At 44.8% G+C, this 21,329-nt stretch overlaps 1 protein-coding gene across 1 annotated transcript in view; it reads right to left on the minus strand.

Moving 5' to 3' along the window:
• CCDC149 (coiled-coil domain containing 149) overlaps positions 1 to 21,329 on the minus strand; it is an 83,384-nt gene that overhangs the window by 41,496 nt on the left and 20,559 nt on the right. The window contains 2 exon segments of the mRNA XM_019552721.1: positions 5,788 to 5,904; positions 15,434 to 15,541. Of these exon segments, the coding sequence (XP_019408266.1) occupies positions 5,788 to 5,904; positions 15,434 to 15,541 (225 nt within the window).

Here is a 21,329-nt window from a genome sequence, read left to right on the forward strand (position 1 = left end):
CAGCAGTATGGAAAGCAGCCGGGTCTGGCTGGTATGCGGAAAGGGGGGCACTGGCATTGAGACCCCAGCAGTGAGGGCGGGAGTGAGGCTGGGGCGCAGGATGGAGCCACAAGCAGCTCATCTGGGGAGCACTGGGAGGGGAGGCAGCTCCCGCCACTGCATGCACCCTGAGAGGCTCTGAGGAGGAGGGATGCCCCCAGATCTACATACAGGGTGAGGGCAGGCTGCCACTGCAGCCTGGGGCCAGGCTTGGTGTTATGGTGGAGCTGCCACACTCTCGCATGGGGCTTACAGACACACAGAACATGGGACAGAATCTTGCTTTCAAAGCCATACCTCTGGCCCTCTTGTCTTGATGGCTGTAGGAAATGGTGCTGTCAAGTGGAAGGCAAATGAAACATGCCTAGTGAATGAAGCATCAATCTGCAAAGCACGTGAAGTTTCCGCAAGACAAGTTGTTGCTGGTGTCCCACTTCAAGACAGGTCAGGTCTTTGGTTCTGGTCAGGTTTTACCTTCAGGTCACCCACGTACTTGACCAGTATGGTGTCCTTCAAAAACTTCTCCAGGCACGGCCTGATTCAGAGGGTGACAGCGATTTGGCTGGTGGTTGGGGTGGGAACAGCAAGACCCACAGATCCTGCTGTTCCTTGTACCATGACCAGCAGCAGCTGATGCGTTTCCCAAAGCATCACATGGCATCATGGGCTCAGCTTCACAGCAAGGCAGACTCCCTGCTATCTCATGTGATCTTGCCCCTCAGCAACCCACTCAGGAATGTGGCCAGGCTCTTGTTTAATGGTGGCCTGACGATCCTCCTCTTGGTGGTCATCTTCAGGGCACTGGCAGCAATTCTGCTCACTATGCCACTGTGGCAGATTAAGGAGGTGAAAGGAATAGGTGACTATTGAGGTATCACACAGGTCTCTCATGCAAGGTACTTTGGCATCCCTCTACCAGTAGTGGATGTGCAGGATCTCTTTGCTGGCCTACTGTTATAATACATAGTTTTGCTTTTATAGTACATCTTTTTGTTATCTTTTAAAACTAACTTATTGTCAAGGCTAAGTGTGAATTCACAGTATTTAACCATATAGGCAAGCCTCTTCCACAGAAGGTGGGGATCTAAAATTTCTGAGCACATAACCAGACAAGTGTAAGTTTTACAGCTGGCAAAGTCCCCTCTCCTAAGATCTGGCAAGACCTAGGCGAGGCAGGTAAAGCTGAGGCACCCTAGATGAGGGAGGTGACCTTCAGAGCATCTCAGTCTGTTCTCAGTGGTCAAACAGCAGAAGGAAGAGCTTGGGGATGAAGAGTACTGTTGAAGGTGTGAGAACCCTTTGGAAGCATCTCTCAAAGGCACATCTGACCACATCCGGAGTCAGGGTGCATCACACATCTAAATTTGACTTCATTATCACTTTTCCTCTTTAAAAGCGCAGTGACAAAGAAAAAAAAGATCCTATTTATTGCCATTCTCTTTAAGCCACACACATGGCATTTTTGTTTCAGAAATATGTGTATACTTAGTTGATACTATTTAACCAGAATTAAAGTTAAATCAAAGTTCAACAATTACAAAATATGCAGAAGACAAATAAAAAAAACAGCTACAAATGACAACCTTGTCCCAAACTTTTGTTAGAACCAGATCATCAATGCAGTAGTTTCTGCCATAAAACTTCATGCTGACAGGCCAAAGAGGTAAGGTAGCATTTGTACTTAGAATTGGGTTAGGCCACTGTGTGATGTGGCTTCAAGGGAAAAAATCTAGGCTAAATTTCTTTTCTAAGATTATTCTTCTCAAGAAATCACATCTAAACTAAAAAGGAGGTAGGGGGGAGATGAATTGTTGGTTTCTGAACTGAAGAAAGGCTCAAAACTGTAATGGCAGCTGTATATCTAGGGATTAGTATTTTATATGTATATACATCAGCCTTCATAATTCAAAAGGGTTTCAGTGTTAGGGTTCAGATTTTGAGCCATTTTTTGGTTATAAGAAAATGTACGTCTATGAAGGAGAAAGAAACCCTGCTGAAACCAAGCTAACTCCCTGTCAACACTTGTTCTTAAAATACGGTTGTTAACCAAAGTATGGACAGGGACTTGAAGTTCTACCTTCAGTACATTAAACAAGGTTAGGACAAATAACAACATCTTGGGATGGGAGACATCAATCGGTGGACATCTAAATGCATTATCAAAGCTTGGTGATTCAGTATGCCTCAGGTACAATATAAATGATTAGGGAACATTTCTCTAAGGAAAGATGTGAGGCAGTATGGATAAGGTAAAAAGTCAGGAGAGCCTGTAGACATGCGGGGACATTGAAGCAGCCTTGATTAATTTAGTCTACTGGATTGCGCTAATTATTTTGCTCCAGCAGCCTCTGTGTTTCATGTATTCAGTGTCTCCATGTTTCAAAATGGCAGTAAGAGCACTTTACCTAAAGCTCGGTAGTTAAAGTGCCCTTACTGTCATTTTGAAGCACGGAATGCTGAATACACAAGATGCTACGGGTACTTTAATCCACCGTTTCTCAACCTGTGGTATGCATACCCCTGGGGGTACATGAGAGACAGGCAGGGGGTATGTAGGCGCCAAAAACCCCCATAGCAAGGGGGCACCACCGCTCTCCCCACTGGCTTTGCACCCAGCCACTTGTCCCGCCCCGCCACCAAAGCCTGCCACAGGCTGCTGCAAGAGGGGGAAGGTGAGCACACAGTCACCCATGCACTCTCCACCAACCCAGCTACAGGCAGGTAAGTTTCTTTCTTTATCCCGCCTGGGGCTTGGGGGCAGGGAGGGAGGGTGGGTGCAGACCGAGACCCATATAGTACAGGACAGAGTGTGGTAGGGGCAGGGTACTGTCCTGCTCCCTCCTGCACTGTGGGGATTACCCCATGTCCTGGCCTGCCTGGGGCCCAGTTCACTGCGCACAGGAGAGAGCAGGCTGCCTGCCACTGCAGGCTGGGGCTAGGGGCTAGTGGTGGCACCGAGCTCTTCCCAGCACTCAGGGTGGCTGCGGTGATGGGAGGAGAGCTGCTATCACCCCAAAATTCACCACAGCCCTCCCCAACCTGGCCCCCCGCACAGCCGCCAAACACCGGGAAAAGCCCAGTGCCACTGCCCCTTGCCTGTAGCCAGCCTGGGCTCTGGGCAGCTGCAGCAGGCAGCGGGCAGGCTGCAAACAGTTGCATTGGCTCCGCAGCCCCAGCATCTGCTCCATACTGGCGACTGCATGTGTGCCTCAAAGCACAGAGTAGGGGAGGGTTGTGCCACCTCAGACCCTAACCCCGCTCTCTGCTCTGAGGCGCACATGCAGTCACCCGTATGGGGCAGATGCTGGGGCTGCAGAGCCTGGTGCAGCTGTTTGCATCCTGCCCGCTGCCTGCTGCAGCTGCCCAGAACCCAGGCTGGCTACAGGCAGGGGCTGGCAGCAACACTGGGCTTTTCCAGGCTGCACTGCTTCAGGGCCCCCCTCCACTGTCCGCTCTGAGGCGTGATGCCAGAGCCCGGAGCAGCTCTTTGAGCCTCCTGGCTGCAGCCATCCCAGGCTCTGGGTAGCTGCTGCCAGCCACAGAGCCTGGGCTGCTTGCAGCAGAGCTTGCAACCTCCCAGCCGCCTGCTGGGAACAGCCCGGGCTCCATGGCAGGCAGCAGCTGCCTCCTTGTCTGTCTCTCTCTCTTTTCCTCCTTCTCTCTCACCCTCTTTTTCTCTCTCTCTTGCCCCTTCCTCCTTTCAACACTATGGCAAAAAATTTGGCATGCTATGCATTGCGCAGCACTTTAAATTCCTCAGCAATAATTTGGCATGCTGTGCTTTGCGTGGCACCGGGTTCAGCCCTCCTAGCTTTGGCCAACATCACCTCTAGCCCGGGTACATACTTGAGTTGTGCACCCCTGGTGTAAAAGGTGGCAACCCTACCCACACCAGATCAGACATCTGTCATCTCATGGCCTTATATACACAGCCCTTCTTTCAACATATGGTACACATTAGTTTGTAAATATAAAATCCCCTGGAAAATGGAGTGTTGGGGTAGTTATTAAAATTTTCAGAAATTAGGGGGTATTTGCTACTTAAAAAGTTATAAAATGCTGCTTTAATTAAAGTGTCCCTGCCCTGGGAGCACACGTAAAGACACACCAGGAGACCAGTAACTGTGAAAATTGAAGAACCCATATCATTTTCTGGACATTAAATCTCAGTTTCCTGATTAAATTTCAGTTCAGACATATTGCTCCTTCAGTGAGTCCTGGCTTAATCAAAAAGACAAGATGAAACAGAAAGAGGACAGAATCATGGAAACCAAGGGACAATGAGATCTTTAGAAGACAAGCATGGTTGCCTGTTTAAGGCAACTGTCTTGGTTGATGAAAAAAAAGATGGATCAGTTCTGAGCTATGGATAAGAAGAGGTAAAAGTGTTTTGTAGTTTAGTTTAAGGTGGCAGTCAGATTGGAGAGGGTCTGGAATGGAACTGAAAGAGAACTCCAGGCAACATATTGTGAACACCACATTCACCGCACTCATCAAGAAAAGGGTAGTAAAGGCAGCAGTGGAAGAGGCAAGGTTTTTCAAAAGGAGGACAAGATTAAGACATGCTTGTTCTATGATCAGGACAAGCCAGAGGACAGCAAGTGTAGATGAGGAGGATGAGAATAAGTACAAGGGAAATCAGGACACTGGCATGAAACAGAGCTTCTGGGACAAAAAAAATAGAGATGAAAAACTTCAGAAAAATGCTGTAAGATGAGAATGGGAAAGGGAACATTGTATTCTGTCAATTCTCTCTCAAAACCAGCATGATCTGATGCAGAGGGAGAACTTGATAAAGGAGGAGGGCAGGATTTGAGAAGAAAGGAGGGGAGAATCAGAACAGTGAAAAGCAGCTGAGACTTCAGGCACAGGACTCAATTATGATGAACTAGAGCTGTTTAGAAAGAAATATAGCAAACATGCAGCTGAATGAGTCAGATGAGTCATCAACATGGAATCCAATGTCACTGAGGAAGGATAAGTGTGGGAGATTGTAAGAGGAGTGCAAGCAAGTTAGAAATCCAAGGCAAGAAGAATGACTGATGGAGCAGGGCTGTGTGGACAGTAGACGAAGGCAGAAAAGATGGGGAGAGAGGAGTTGGATGCAACACTGTTTAGAAGAGGAGAAAGTAGGGGGAGAAAGCAGGAAGAGAAGACCAATGCAGTAGCGTAACTAGGGCAGGGCAACATGCCACCAGGGTGCAAAGGGCAAAAGGAATGGGAAAAAACAGCTTCTGCAGCAGCTGAACGATCATGGCACCAGCAGCAACTGGAAGACCGGAAATCACTGCTGCCCTTATGGGTGAGAGCTGCTCCAGGCAAACTGCTGCATCTGCTGGATCAAATTTGATCTGGGTCTCATCCAAGGCAGGCAGTGGAGGAGAGAGCCATACCATATTATATCACATTGATTGAAATGCCTTTGACAGTTTGATTAAAGAGTCTTCAAGACTAATATAAGACTGAAAATTATTGTATGGTGTTCCTGTGTGCAAAAGAAAGCTATCACATTCCACTGCACAAGAAAGTGAAATCCTGAGGTGAAACAATTTAATTCTTACAAGTATCTTGTGAAGGAGAGAAGTGCTCTGAGTGCAGTTAGTGTTAGAAGACAGCATCCTCATCTGCACTGCTATCTGCACTGCAACCTAAGTAACAGCAATTAAGGCACAGCAGAGGCACTGTGATTTACTTGTCATTTTGCCAGGACCATAAACAATTTCACAATAAATGCCTATTAATTATTACTTGTTCGCGTGCTTTCTCCAACTGCCGAACAAGGTCTTCACGCTCATGGGCTGCGAAATGGCGAGCTCCAACTTCTTCATCTCCAAGCCTCTGTTTTGCTATCGTCATTCTAAGGAGCTGTAAGAAAAGAGATGAACTGCGTTAGCAATGACACAGACCAAGAGCTTTAACAATATTAAAAGGCTATCCTGCATCATTAGAAGAACAATCCATAGTTAGAGAATCTGTCCACTTTCCCCACATCTCAAAACGAAGCATTTCACAGGAAATACTTACTATCTGTAGGCACAATCCCGTTCTCACTGAAGAAGCCAATGGCCAAATACTCATAAGCTCTGGTGATGGTTAGACTGGTCCTTAAAGCAGCAATTACAGGTTTTTTTATGCAAGGGCAGATGCTTCAGTGAAGTATACAAATATGGGCTACATTATCCAGAAATGACTCTATTCTGAATGTTAAGCCTGTCGCCACAACTGACTCTTAAGAGAGAATTTTCAAACATACATCTCAAAGTTGCTTCCAGATGAAAATAAGTATCATTAAGATAATTTTAGATGAGGAAAATACAACAGAGATGAAAGCGACTGGAACATGGGGTTTGGTTTTGGAGTTGTATGTGTAATGCAGGGAGATATATGTTGGCACAGAATTAACATTATACATTGTTTTTAAGTTTGTTCCTACATGAAAACAGTTAGTATTCTGAACCACTCAACAGTGATAGGTTAAAAAAAAGAAATGAGAAACCATGAGGAGACAGGTCAAATTTTGGGGGGTGGAACCCTTTGTTAAGATCTTCACCAGGTTTAATGGTTAATGAAATAAGTTTGACTTGAATTAGTAATCATTCCTTCTTATTACTACAGTTAAATAGCAGCTACCATCAGTATTGGGTATTAAGAATTAAAACAGTGCAAGATAAGCAGCAGGCAGAGTGCATAGCTTAAATGAACACAACATTTACAACTGTTTGTACTTTGCACTGCTAGAAAAAGAATGCTACATCCCAGTGGCCCAATTTGTGAGATCTCCACAGAGGCCTGAGAAATCTGCAATAAGAACTCCCATGCCTTTCCCCACATTTTTCAGCTGCACAAAGGAATTAATGTGCATCATTATATTTCAGAGTTAGAAAAATCAATCTTCTGAAATAGAAAACTGTACGTTAAATCTATCTTCTGTATTTATAGGATGCCAGTCACTGTAGTGCTGACGTGCCAATTACAGTCCTAGTGGTACAAGACAAGCTACTTTCTCTCCTATACTTGAGCCCCAGTTTGGCACACAATGGTGAAGTGAAGGTGCTTACTACAGCCTGACTTAATAAGCTCCAAAACGCAACTTGCAACTCCCTGGTGATGCTGTGGCCCACAGTTAGCTTTACTTTAGCAAGCTACAATTGCCCCTTTCCCCCAGGGAAAAGAGGGTAGAATATAATGTAGGGCCAGGCAGATGGGGGCCACATGAGGAATAGGCTGCAGACCAAAGGCTGCTCACAATGTGGGCAGTGCTGCTTTCCCTTCAAGGCTCTCCCCTGCTGTGTAAGGCAGCCCAGCTCCCCAGTGCCTCCTGGATACATGTACTGTGCAGGCAACCCAACTCCCCACTCCTCTCCTGGCCATGTGTGCAGCACAGGCAGCCCCCTCATTTTGCAGCATAGGTAGCCTCTTTTTCCCCACTGTATGTACAGCACTCCCCTACCCCACTATACATGTTGCACGGGTACCCACTCCCCACTCACTCCACACCCAAAAGCAAGGGAAGGAAGAAGCTGGAGGAGGGAAAGGGAATCCAAAGAACCCAGATGCCATGGTAGGAACAATGGTGGGAAGGGGCGGTAGTGGCAGCTGTGCCATGAAGCTACATACTAAACACATAAGCCCAAAAGCCGCATATTAACTTTTCAGGGGCTGCATGCATCCTGCAGGCCACCAGTTAGAGAGCGCTGTTATGATGAGTGGCTCTGAACTTGTCATGGGAAACAAGCTAATTTTTCAATGGTGACATTTTTAAAACAAACATATTCTGAAATGGAGGCTTGACTATGGAATCATTTTATATATATAAAAAGGTGACACTAAGACACAGCACTACAGCATTTCCACTACAGACATCTCGCTTCAAGATTGGTAAGGAAAGCAGCACATGGAACAAGGGTACTGTCTTAAAGTCTCAGTCCTGCAGAGTAGATGAAAACAGGATTAGGAAACTACTCTCCACCAAGTCCCTCAATGCAAGCAGCAATAAATAGATTCCTCCGCAGTATATATGCATGAACCAAGAGAGGAATTTCATTAATGCAGTGGTGGCTCAAGTACCTTCTAGATCTCCTTCTGTGTATGAAAGGAGCTGAGAGTGTAATATGCAATATCAGCCAAAAATAGTACCGCAGGGACCAAAATCTGTTCTACTCAATTCAGAGCTCCTTATTTACCAATGCATATGGAAAGACAGTCTCCAAAAAAGAATGTCCCCAAACTCCACCTTCAGAGAGTAAAATGGGGGGGGCTCAATTAAAAAAATACAAAAATGAAAACAAAAATCTACTAAATGGAAGATTCTATTTTACAGATGAGCAACCAACCGGAGGGCTGGTGAAGCTAGTCCTCTAATCTTGCACCTGAGTGCACCCTGCTGTAAAACCATCTGCTGTAAAGATTCTTCCTTCTTAATGTTACAACGTTTTAATCTTTATGCCAGCGAGTGGAAGATTTGGTTCTGTATTTTAGTGTTTTATCATAAAGTGTATACACCTATCTTCTGGGTACTGTATTTTTATTCAGCTGTGTCATGCAGAAGAGAACCACTCAGCTTTAGAGAGTAGGCTAAGAATAGGTTAATACATATGAAACTCTCAAGACACCATAAACATTTACAAAAAAGCAGATTTAAGCAAACTGTCCTTTAATGAGCTGCTGGTTCCCTGTCAGCTAAACATATATTAAAAAGGTTCTTAACAGAGTTCAGAGTACAGGAACTCCCTAATTAGTAACACTAGCCTACACTTGCATCTCTCAAACACCAAGATATCTAATTAATTGTTTAGTTAAAAGAATTATGTATAAATACAGAAATACACAGATACCCCAATCAGACCTTGCCCTAAGATATTTTACGGAAAGATTCTGATTCCAAACCTCAAAACTAGATTAGAAACTAAACAAATGGAACAGAAAGAAACAAATAAGTACAACCAGGAAGTTCTTCATGATAGACAACAGTTCCAAGCAAAGTAACATACCAGGTTTCTGCAGTAATCACAGCAGAGGTAAACCTTAAGAGAGGGCCTAGAACAGGAGCGGACAATTATTTCAGGCAAAGGGCCACGTACCGAGTTTTGGCAAGCCATTGAGGGCTGTATGGGTAGCCCCACCCCCTGATCACCATTTTGGGACTGGAAGGACTTCCAGATAGAATGGCTTGACAGGCCGGATGTAGAACCACAGGCTGTATTTTGCCTGCCCTTGGCCTAGAACTATCCTAAACTGCTATTTTAAGCCCCAAACTGCAAAGCCTTATGCATGTGATTACCTTTATGCAGTATAACATATTTGTCTGGCAGATACCTGAAACAAATTTATTAATTATCCTTGAAATTTTGGCCATCAGTGGTAAGTTACTAGATTTATTATATCCTACACTGAAAAACACCTCCACCCTTCACCCTCACCTTCATATACATGCAGATTAATAGTTCCTGCTAAAGACACAATCTGTACAAAAGGACCATTGCCAGGTAGAGTATTGAGCACTATTACATTACTTTTGTAGAACATGCATATGCATTTTGATGGAAGTTCTTTGAATCTTCTTTTGGTTCATTTGGGATGGGAGAGATCAGTGGCATTTTTAGGTTTTATGAGCTTAAACTACTTGTACGCAAGAGATGGCACTTTAAGTTGCTACATCAAGAGCAGACATGCTGCTGTTGCAAGACTTGCACTGTTTGCGCTTCTGCTCTGCCTCAGCAGTTCTCATCTGCGCAAAGACTGTAGCTGCAGTATGGAAGATGCTTCACTAGGTGGAATAATCATGAGCAAGATCTTTCCAAGACTTCAGGTCAATGCTGAAACATTTCAAGGACGACTTGAGGGAGTCCTTGAAATGTTTCTTCTGGCCCCCCTAAGCGCACTTTCTCTCCTTCAGTTCACTGGGTATCTCTTGCTCAATGTGCCACAGACCGTACAAAGCACATATTGCCTCATCAGCCACTCATATGCTCACAGAAACCAACTAGTGATGTCATGGTCATCTTCAAATTTGAAGGATGAACAACAATCACTTGTAAGAGTCCAGACCTCGCAACAATTAGGTCAAAACAGGTTGACTGAAACTTGCAGGACCCACCCTAGAGAGGACACCAGAACAACATCTACATGACTATACAAACCTTCCAAATACCTACTCTGGCCTTTTTTGTATTTGTGTTTTAAATGAAAACTTCACAATTTGCTAATGTTAAGTGCTGCTCAATCAGTAAAAACTCTGGAACAGATAGGTGGCTGACGGCATTTTGCCAGCATCCTCTAATTCTGATGAAGAAAAAAGATCTAGATAAAACAATGATAAAAATGTGGGTCCATGTGCTGTACCAGGGTTCACGGGGTAGGTACCAGTAGATAACTGGTGACCTAGGCTGGGAATGTGGCAGTCTAGGCTTGAACTGTGCACAGATTTCAACTGTGATAAGTAGATGAGCTACACACAATGAGCAGGCTGTTTGAATAGAGGAAACCTAATAAATTCAAGCTCACATATTACTTCAATACTGGGCCTGTGAGTGGGATTCTTCTGACACACTGGATTTTCATATGAGCACAACTTGCAAGTTCTATACAGCGAGTAGAAGTCACAGTTTATTTATCCATGGTCACCTGGCTGAATTATGGAGACATTATGGCAGAAGGCAATCATAAAAGCTGCTATTTTAGTTCCCAATTCTCAGAAGATATATGAATGGGATTAATTTTATGCATTCTTGAATATGTAAGTGATTTCAGCCTAGTGGCAGCAAATTATCAATAATAGCAGAGTTGTTCTTTTCCATACAACATGCATCTTCCTCACCCTTAGCAATGCATGAAATTGTTTCCCTTTCAGTTACTTGCGTGAGTCTGGAATGAGATAGCCTGAGTCTACTGTTCTAGAAGCATGTGGTTTCTCCAACCCATTCCATGTCTTTCTTTAAATGGAACTGTGCGATCTCATTAGGCCCCCTGCAGGTTTAAGTATTTATTTTCCAAGTATTACTGCCTCCCTTCTAGGTAGAAAAAGGGTCTAAAAATTAACTACCCTGTAAACATGGAGTAGTTTTCATGTGTCAGAGTTGATAAGAGATAGTGATCAATCATAAAAATAAAGTGTCTCAGAAGTCTGCTGCTGGAGTGCTGCAGTGTAAATGTAGCTGTATTCCTGTAATGGCAGCAAATCCTTCAAGAGACTACCTGAAAGCATTTTACTATTTATGCCATTGGCGTTACAGCTGAGTAAAAGGAAAAATTAGTCCAGTTAAAAAATGTTCAATACAAGTAATATGACATTACTTTAGTGATTATGTTCTTAACACTTAGCATCCAGGATTCCAATAGCAAATACAAGGTCATCAGTTAAAATCACTTTCCTAGACCAAGTGACTGTATTTAACTGGCAGTAAACACTGAAGCAATTTCTAAAACAGTCACACCATTAAAGCATTTCCATCAATAGAGCAAATGTGTGATATTTAAAGAGGTTTTTAATTCTTCAAAGCTCTTGCCATTCAGTGACAAAGGCTGCATGAGTCACCCATATAGAGACACAGGCAGAATTGTTCATCCATAAGCAGCACCACTTGCTGCAAAAGCAGCTGTTTGTTCATCTCTTGCCAGAAGTAAAGTTGATGCAGACCAGCTGGGCAGGATGCCCTCCTTTGCTTTGAAAAACAGGGAGAGAAAAATGGAAGGATAAAAATCTAAGAACAAGTATTTGTTATAAATTTTCGGGTTTTTGTATATGCTATAATTTATCTGGACTCCATTGTTGAAGTAAAATCAGCTCTTAATTCAGGAGAAGGGATAAGAAGAGAGCAGTCCAGGAGAGAAACCCAGAACTTCCTTTATCAAAGACAGGAGAGAGTTAAGGAAGACATGGAGGCTAAGGCCACAGTTAGGCCAATACCTGTCAGGAGATTCAAAAGACAGCAAGCTGGTAGTAAAATAAACTCTGTATGTCACTTTTTAAAGTGAAAAGTAGCTGTGTTGCAGAGCTGAAAATCTTTTAGTAAATTAATCCCTGGTGCAATTCTCCATTCCTGTTCTTCCTCCATTTTTTTTTTTTAGGAATTTGATAATCACAGCATGAATTTTAAGCAACTCTTGCAGGATAACTGAGTTTACTGAGTGACAAACAAGGATTGCTAAATTCAATCCAGCCCATCCTGTAAGAGTACAGATGTTCCAGAGATGGCCAGCTGGAGAAAACTGACCTGTACAAAGAATTCTGGGCAAAGACAGCTTAGAATGCCAAAAATGGGCCTACGGATATCAAAACCAGTGTTTTAAAAAAAATCACAGAATAGGCCAATAAATAAATTAGCTTTAACCCTTAGCTTAATTCATACCTGTTGTTAAAAGCACCTAAAAACAAAAAAAAAAAAAATCAACAAAAAGTACTTCACTCAAAAATCAATGGTAGTAAACTACTTGAATCCTAAAATATAGCTGGAAGTAGAGAATAAAATATCTGGAACTGGGCAGTTTTCAGATAGCTAAACTGCACACAACATACTCTAGAAATTCCTTCTCTGTGACAAAAATGCATAATTATTTTTAATGTGCAGGGCCACATACAGTCCATAAATAAATAAATATCCACATACGTGGACAAAGGGTGCAGTCAGAAGTACAGCTCCCAGGTCCAAAAAGGACTTTTTTATGGAAAGCGCCACGATTTAAACTGATCCTTCTGACCCAACAGATGTTAGCTGTTGGGTTGGGAGCGTGGGAGATCAAGCTGCAATTTGGAGCTGATCCAGGGCGAAAGATTACAGCTCCATCTCTCCCTCCCAGACCCTGTGCTGACTCAGGATGGGAGGAGGAAAAGGCAGGGGAGGGAGATCTGTTTTGGAGTTTCCCCAGCCACACTGGAGATGGTGGTGGTGGAGATCCAATCCACCTGCCCCCCTCAGCACAGCTGGGGAAATCCCAAAACGGACCTCTCTCCCTTGCCTTCTCTCCCACTCATCCTGAGACAGCAGCAGCGGCTGAGCTGTGCTGCAGAAGCCCATCACTGGAGCAGACCGAAATTAATGAAAGCACTCTGCTTTGGAGTGTCTTCATTTGAACGCTCATACAATAAGAGTTAATTTGTCACTCAATCAGAGTGCCCTGCAGCTGTGCTCTTCTATTAGGGCATGGCTTTAGAGTGCTTTCAAAGGGCTGATCATATGACAAATGTAATTTCTGTCTGTGCCCAAAGTGGGAAACGGGGCATGAGAACTTTCAGCAGGAATGGTGCTGATGGACAGCAGCACCAGGCTAAGAATTTGGACACAGAACTGAGTATCCTTATAATTTCAGCAACTACAGTCAAGCATAGATGGAAAGATATGCTGACCTCTAAGGGTATGTCCCCACCACAATACTGTTTAAAGATATTCTAACTACTTCAAGTACCAAAAGGGTACATGAGCACAGCTATGTTATCATGGCATCCTGTTCCAACCTAATCATCCTGCCTCTGCTGTTAGAACTGGTAGTATCATGAGTATGTCATGGCAACTGAGATTCCTGGGATCCATGGATAAGGCCCATGGCTTCTTAGGACACTGGCTTCCAAACTGTGGTCTGCAGACCTCTGGGGTCCACAGACTATGTCCAAGGCAGGGCTGGGCAATTATTTGAGCCTGTGAGCCACATGGGGAGTTTTGGTGAGCATTTCCCACCCTCCCCCGCCCACAACAGCTCACCAAACATCCCTGTGTAGGATGGGGATGAGGGCAGGAAGCTGGTGTGGGTGTGGGTGGCAGCTACAGCAGGTTCAGCCTCCGGCCCACACTTCTATGCCAAGGAAGGGCTCGGGCAGATGCCCCAACCCCCAGGGGGAAGCTACTACCTGAGTCAACAGCTGATGTCAGAAGCAGCACTGGGCAGTTGCTGGCATGTGGGCAGGGAGCTGATATAAGCTGTGGGGTCATCCTGTAGTTGCAGCATGGCTGTGGGGGAGGGGAAGACAAAGAGACGGAGCAAGGCAGTCCTGCCCATGATGAGTGGCTGTGGCCAGTGCTGGGCACTGGGCAAGAGCTGGACCTGGCAGCGGGCATGCTCACAACTTCCAGGGCCCTTCTGGCTGTAGGCCACAACAGGGTTGCCCTTAGGCTGTCTCCACTGCTGACATGCCACACCATGTCCAGGCCCCCCCGCAAGCCTGTGGGGTGGTGGTGGCAGCAGCAGGGATGAGCCACAGATGTCCAAGGGGTCCGTGAAAGATAATCAATCAAAAGTATGCAAATACCCACACTTACAATTCAAAGGGGTCAACACCTCCTTTCAAGATTGTTTAGGGGTGAAAGGTTGAAACCACTGCCCTAATAAGATTCTGTTCCATGTTGTCCCTGCCACTGGGATACAGATTAAATATGTCCTCAGAAATATTTCCCTCTGTGGAGCATTATAGGTCTTAACCCAGCAAGACAAATAGAAGGGATGAAAGCTGTATTTGTTAAGAGTCAGTTTCTCAGTCACTTCAGACTGCAGACTGAAAAAGCTCCTACTCCAGTGTACTATATCAAGATGACCTTCCAGGGGGGGAAAAAAAAAGGTTAATTTTCATATTCTTTGGACTTGAAATAAATTTCTTAAACAATTTTAAATCTTAAAGATATCTTTTTTCTAATAGGACATCACCATGTCCTAGCTCCCACTTTTGGTTTTGAATTCTTCCTTTATGTTTCTAGCTTGATTTGTGTATGTATTTTGCACATAGCTCTAGCAACAAGTGCTACGCATTTGGTCTGTGGTTAAACATTCCATTTAAGATAGATAATTAATACTGAGTTGGAGCTGAATTAATACTGAGCAGCTGAATTGAGTAATGTTCCATATCACTTGGTAAATTTAGTAATAAAATAATTTGTTTTGAATGCAGTAATCAGTTGTTAACTTTACGTAACTAAATACCCAACTACCTGCTGAAACTACTTGCTGTGCATTTTGAGGGAAAAATTATGCTGCTTTTTTATTTTATCCTCTAATGAAGTTTTACCTTATTGTCTAAAAATATATTTTTACCTAAAAAAAATTAATCACATGGCCAAGAAAAGATATAATGCTCATCTGACTATATTTAACAGGATAATGTCAGTGATAGAATGCAGAAAGAGGAAGTCAGTGGTGATCAACCCAAAGCAGGGTCCATAAGAAATACATAAAGACAATAGAATAAAACAATGCATTACATCAAGGAGCCTAGGTTATTAGTATCCTGTGCAGATTTCTTGGATTCCATTGTTCTGAGCATACACTGTATCCTAAATATTCTGGAAACCCATAAATCAACAGAGCAAAGTACTTTTTCATTCTCCTTTTCTGTGCAGTAAACACAAGACCTACGGTCCAGTTTACACATTACATTGCTGTCATCCTTTTAAAGAGAAAAGGTTTACAATACCTTATTGTCTCCTTGCACTTCTCCCAGCCTTTGCTGCAGTTCTTTTATTTCTTCTCCCAGATGCTTATTTTGATCCCGAGAATCACTCAATAATTGGGCAAGATTAGCCTAGAAAAGTTAGTGCATCATCAGACAAGTATACTTGTGGTGACTGAGAAGGAACCTTGGGTTTATTGGCTACCTTTCAACAATATTTAGTTTTATTGCTGTTGATATCTAGACCAAATGGTGTGTCATTAGAGACAACAAAAGCCATCAGGATTCCTTTATCTAAATTACTGCAAAATAAATATAGCATGTGTGCATACAAAGCTCTAGAATAGTACTTAAAACACAAACAAAGCCAGATGGGAGTACCCACACTCTTTCTGATACCACGGAGAATAAAATGTAACTTGACAATATTCTGTATGAAGTAGCCAAACTGTTTTAAACATGGATAATTAGGCAAAAGCATAGCTGGAATACATTTTATGAAATAGGACGGATATTTTCTTCTACTGATATTGTATAGAATTTTCCTACCGAATTAATTAAAAAGACCAAAAATTCTTCCTTAACCCAAGCCCCTTACACAATTATTGTGGAAGAATTTTTATAAAACTGGGGTAAAGTTTTAAAAACTGTAAGCCTGTCCTGACATTTTCTGGTTACTGAAAAAATTATATTAACTGCAAAACAATATTCTTTCAGCAAAAATAACACACACGTACACTCCTGTAAAACAATGTCATATAGTAAAAGTTATTCCTGACATCTTGAAAAGTCTGTATGGTTTACCAGACTGATTTCTAATTGGTTTATTGCATTTTACCAGCTTAATCAATAACCAAAATACAGTACAATCTTTTTCTTTGTCAGCCACCATAAAAAGCAGGGCAGCTGGAAAATGAGCAGTTAGACTTTATGTTTTTTTTTCTGTTGGTGTGCCTCACAAAACATGTATTAGGGCTCAGTGCTGGGAGGTTATGACATGGGAAAACACCCAGGAGTTTTCCTTCTGTCACTACCCAATCTTATGTTTTGTATTTTGGATGCCCTGTATGCAGCATGTTCATGTTGCTCAGGGAAGTACAGTCAACTGTTACAAAAGAGAGAGAGCAAAAGAGAAAGAGTGAGAGAGATTATATATATATATATATATATATATATAAATGAAAAGGCATTTCTAGCTTTTCCAAGTAGGATTTGGTGAAGCACTGCAAGTCTCAGTTAGTGATGTGAACAGTTAGATGTTTAAACATTCAACCATTCACATACCTTACCGGTTATCAGTTAGCACAGGGCAGGGAGTAATCTGGCGTTGAAGGGACAGGTGGGGAAGGGAAGTGGCACTATGCCCCTGAAAGTGACAGGGCAGGGAAGAGGGAGGAAGGAGCAAGGAGGAGAGGGGTGTGGGGGCCACAAGAAGTACCTAGTATGGCAGGGAATCAGTGGGAGAGCTACAAGGGGCCTGCTACTTCTTGTGGCAGCACAGCTCTGGCCCCTTCCCTATCATCCACCCTGTGATGCGTGTGCACCTGCCACTGACAATGAGCCGGGCTGGGACTCCACAGGCCCTCACGCAGCTGCATGCTCCTGACCGCCTGCCATGGCTCTAAGCAGGACCCTACCACCCACTGTGAAGCCCAGGCTGCTTGCAGCAGGTGGCAGGGAGGCTGCAAGCAACTGCAACAGGGTCTATGGAGCCCCAGACTGATTCGCTGCCAGCAGTGGGTGCATGTACATTTTGAGGCAAACAGCAGTTAAGGGGCCAGGGCTGCACTACTACAAGAAAGTTAATCGTTTAACCAAGTGGGAGCAAGTTTTAACTACTCTCTTGTATACTCATGCCTTCAAATGTCTGCAGGATTAAATTGCAAATAATCTGAATGGGCACTAGGTAAAAGGATCAAAATCACCTACATAAATTAAAGAGTTGCACTTAAGTTATTTTATTTTAAACATATTTTATTTATTTTAAAAGAGGACTGAAAGAGGACTTGAGATACTCACAGTCCCTCATCATATGGCCTCAAACATGAAAATCTGACCAATATAGACAGGAAGATCCACCTAGCACTGAAGCTTCTTTAATGTATGCTTGATCGACAAAATGTTCTTTTTTATTTGCTAACAAATGAGTAACAACCATCAATACACTGAACAGATTAGGCAGGTAGCTTCAGGACTATTCAGTCATTGATATAACTGAAAGGTGATGGGGTGCAAAAATAACCGCCACTGCCATGGGCTGTGCAGCAGCCAGTTCTGCCTGCCCATGCGCTGCCTGCACCCAGGGCACAGAGCTGCCCTGCTACACCTCTGCATTCAATAAATGGTTCTGAGACACTATTTCTAAGGGAAGTTAATATTTCAGATTGTTTGCAGGACATTTGCATCCGAAACAGTGCAGCTGAGGGTGAGATTCATCTAGAATCAGATAACTTGAAAAGTTCTAACTAAATTTTGTAAAACAAACTAATTCATGTTTGATAAAGGCTGGTTAAACAACAGTGTACTACTTCCAATTAATGCCATTGTACAATACTTCTGTTTGTGAAATCCCCTTGCTATAATGAATTAAAACAAGTCTAAAGGCTGCACTGAATTCTTCCAAACATCCCACTCATCAGCATTTACAGTGGTATCACTGTGATTCTACCAACTTGGAACCAAAATCCAGCTCTAACTGAATACATACAGGAGCATTCACACACCCATACTAAGTCTCCATTTTCAGGATTTGTCTGATAAAATTGTTCCTCTGGAATTGCAATTTCCTGCTGAATTTTATTTCTCAGCTCACATAAATGACCTAACTTCTCAACAATCTTTAGATTCACAACTGAGAGTTTGGGAGAAACACTAAATAAAGCATTTATACCCAAAAATAAAGACAGCCTCTTTAAACATGCCAAGTACATTTCAGTGAGTTGAATACAGGCTTGCTCCTAAATGTAAAGCTTTTTTTATACTCTTGTTCAACTACAGTAAGTGAGCTATGTCACTGATGAATAATTGCTAAAGAACACATTTTCTAAGCTTACAGGCTCCACACAACATATATTTTAGATTGTCCCAGATTTTAATGGTTTTGGCAAGATATCATTAAGGCTCTCAGTTAAACTTGGAAGAGGAGAGAATTAGGGAACTCTAGGTGCTCTGGTAGGCTTAATCGGAGCCAAGAAATCACTGTCCTTTAAACTATGCATGGCCAGATTCTTTGGCACGTGCTAGAAAATGTATTACCAGATGGCTGAAAGATCATAAACCCCTAACAATGGAGGACTGGGAACGTGAACTCACAAGAATCTCTTTTTAAAGGAAAAGAGAAGAAATCTATACAGGGCTCATTTTTCTACTTGGCAACCACTTTCCATATCTGTGGAACAGGCAAAATATATACATAAAAGCCAATTGCATTCAGGGACAATAAAACTCACTGAACTTGCGTAATTATAGGGCTGTGCAGAGCAGGTAATATTCGATTCGACAGCCATGTCGAATATGAAACCAGGTCCCACTTCGATTTGCCGTCCACTTCAAGTTGAAGCGGGTCCGCTTCAACTCAAGGTCTAAGCTCAGTCGAATATTCGAGCTGCTTCGACTTCCCTATAGGCTATAATCGGGAAGGTCGAAGCAGGCTATAACTTTGGCATTTCTTGTCTGACCTTGATGAAACTTGCAGGACTGGTAGCTCCTGAGGAGCCCACAAAGCCTGCCAACATTCAACAAGATAGGTTGCGGGGGTGCAGAAAAACTGCACCCTGAATTCTTGAGAGCAAACTGCCTGTAACTTCTGTGTGGAAAGCCACAGGGAGCTCAAAACTGCAGGCTTGCTGGCCCCTGAGGAGCCCACAAAGCTTGCCAACTTTCACGGTGACAGGTGCAGGGGTTTGGGGGAAACTGCACCTTAGGCTGCTGACAGACAAAACTCGTGATCCAGATGGAGCGAGGAGGGTGGCATTCGCTCCGTCTGCACCTGGCGCTTGGGGACCCCTGGCAGCGGGTGGTTCACTTTGAGGAGCACCAGCTGCTTCACCAAACCGAGATCCAAGCAGGCACGGTGGGGTGTCACAACATCTGCAGCCATGCTGAACACCCTCTCGCTTGGCACACTGGTCAGTGGACAGGACAGGTATTCCCGAGCAACTGTGGCTAGATCCGGCCACATTGGGCTGCAGGTTGCCCGATAGGCCAAGGGGTCACAGTCCAGGGGCTCCACAGGCTCGGCAAGATAGGCAGACACCATGGTGTGCGGGCTGTCTGCCTGATCCTGGGGTCTGGTGGATCTGGACCCCCTAATGCTTGCCAATGGCCTTAGCCCATATTGGCAGCGCCTGTGGTGGAGGGGAAGACTGGCTCGCGGATGGCAGCCTGGGCTCGGGCAGTGGATCCCCCTGTTCCACTTCCCCCCGCCGCCGCCGTTCCACCTCCGTCATTTTCTTAATAAGTACCTCCCTGCAGTGACTCAGTGTCTCGCTGCCACATATGGTGCCCTTCACCCTTGGGTCACAGATGGCAGCCAGCATATGCACTGTGTTGGACCCCAAGGGTTCAAGCCTTTTCCTAAGGCTCTCCTTCAGTTGCCTCACCAGTGCCTGCACATCCTGCCCCAGCCAGGAACACTGGCCCCCAGGAAGCTCTCCCTTTCACTGCGGAGCTCCTTCACTATGGAGACCATCTGGCTGAGAAAGGCATCAGCAGCACTGAGGGTCTCAGTGGCCTCAAGGAAGGGCTTGAGGACAAGCAAGAATTGGGATATGGCATCCCACTCAGCTTTGGTCAGGGGGCCGCTGATCCCAAGCTCCCCAAGCAAGGCCAGCTCATGGATGGCCTTCTGTTGCTCCACCAGCCTCTCAAGCATCAGGTATGTGGAGCTCCACCGAGTCTCCACGTCCTGCATGAGTCTGTGCTGTGGGACATTTAGCTCTGCTTGTTTGTCCCGCAGCATCTTGCCCCCCTTGATGCTCCCATGGAAGTAGCCTGCCACCTTCCTGCATCTAGAAACGAGCCTGCTGGTGTTGCTGGCACCATCTCCTGCAGCCCTGTCCCCCTCCAAGGCATCCCTCGCAATCAGATGTAAATTGTGTGCCACACAGCGAATACAAGCAAAGCTGGCATCACGGCCTGCCTTGACCATATTGGCCCCATTGTCGGTGACCATGAAGCCGTGGGTGAGCTTGGCCTGCCCAACACCCAGCCACCCCTGCACCATGCAGTTCATGGCCCCTCTTATCTCTGCTGCTATGTGGGACTCATCCATCACCTTGGCGTGAAGGAGAGCCCACCGACAACCTGACCAGCCACACCAGCGCCCTGTGAGGGAGAGGTATGCATGATCTCCACCCCACCTGCTCCAGATGTCCGAGGTGAAGTGTACACCTGCGGACCTGCCTTGTGCAGCTCCTCCCTCAAGAGCTCCCTGCATGCTTCGTATAGGGAGGGCACCACCGTCCTGCTGAAGGCGGTACGTGCAGGCACTTGGTGGGATGGAGCCAGCAGTGCCAGCAGCTGCCTGAACCCTGGCCACTCAACAAAGGTGAAGGGCTGGCCATCCAGAGCAAGCATCTCCCCAGTGGTCTGGGCGACCTTGCTCGCATTTGCAACTGGCCCCTTTTGCCCCCAGTATTCCAGGGTGCCCTGCCTCTGCTGTGGGGGGACGGGGGCTGTGGAGCAAGTGGGAGCCGTTCCTGTGGCAAAGGGGTGGTACTTGCAGAGATGATTCAACATCCCTGAGGTGGTCATATGCTTTGTTTCCTTGCCCCGGCTGATTTTGGCTCGGCAGTGCACGCAGATAGCAAACGCGTGATCATCTGCCAGCTCATAATGATCCCAGACCATGCTAGTACTAGGCCTTTTCCTCTGGCGTGCGGGTGCATCTCTGGATGCTGCTGAACTCTCCCCCTCTTCA

The sequence above is a fragment of the Crocodylus porosus genome, unplaced genomic scaffold (assembly GCF_001723895.1).
Source record: "Crocodylus porosus isolate Cpor-Errol unplaced genomic scaffold, CroPor_comp1, whole genome shotgun sequence".
Lineage (NCBI taxonomy): Eukaryota > Metazoa > Chordata > Crocodylia > Crocodylidae > Crocodylus > Crocodylus porosus.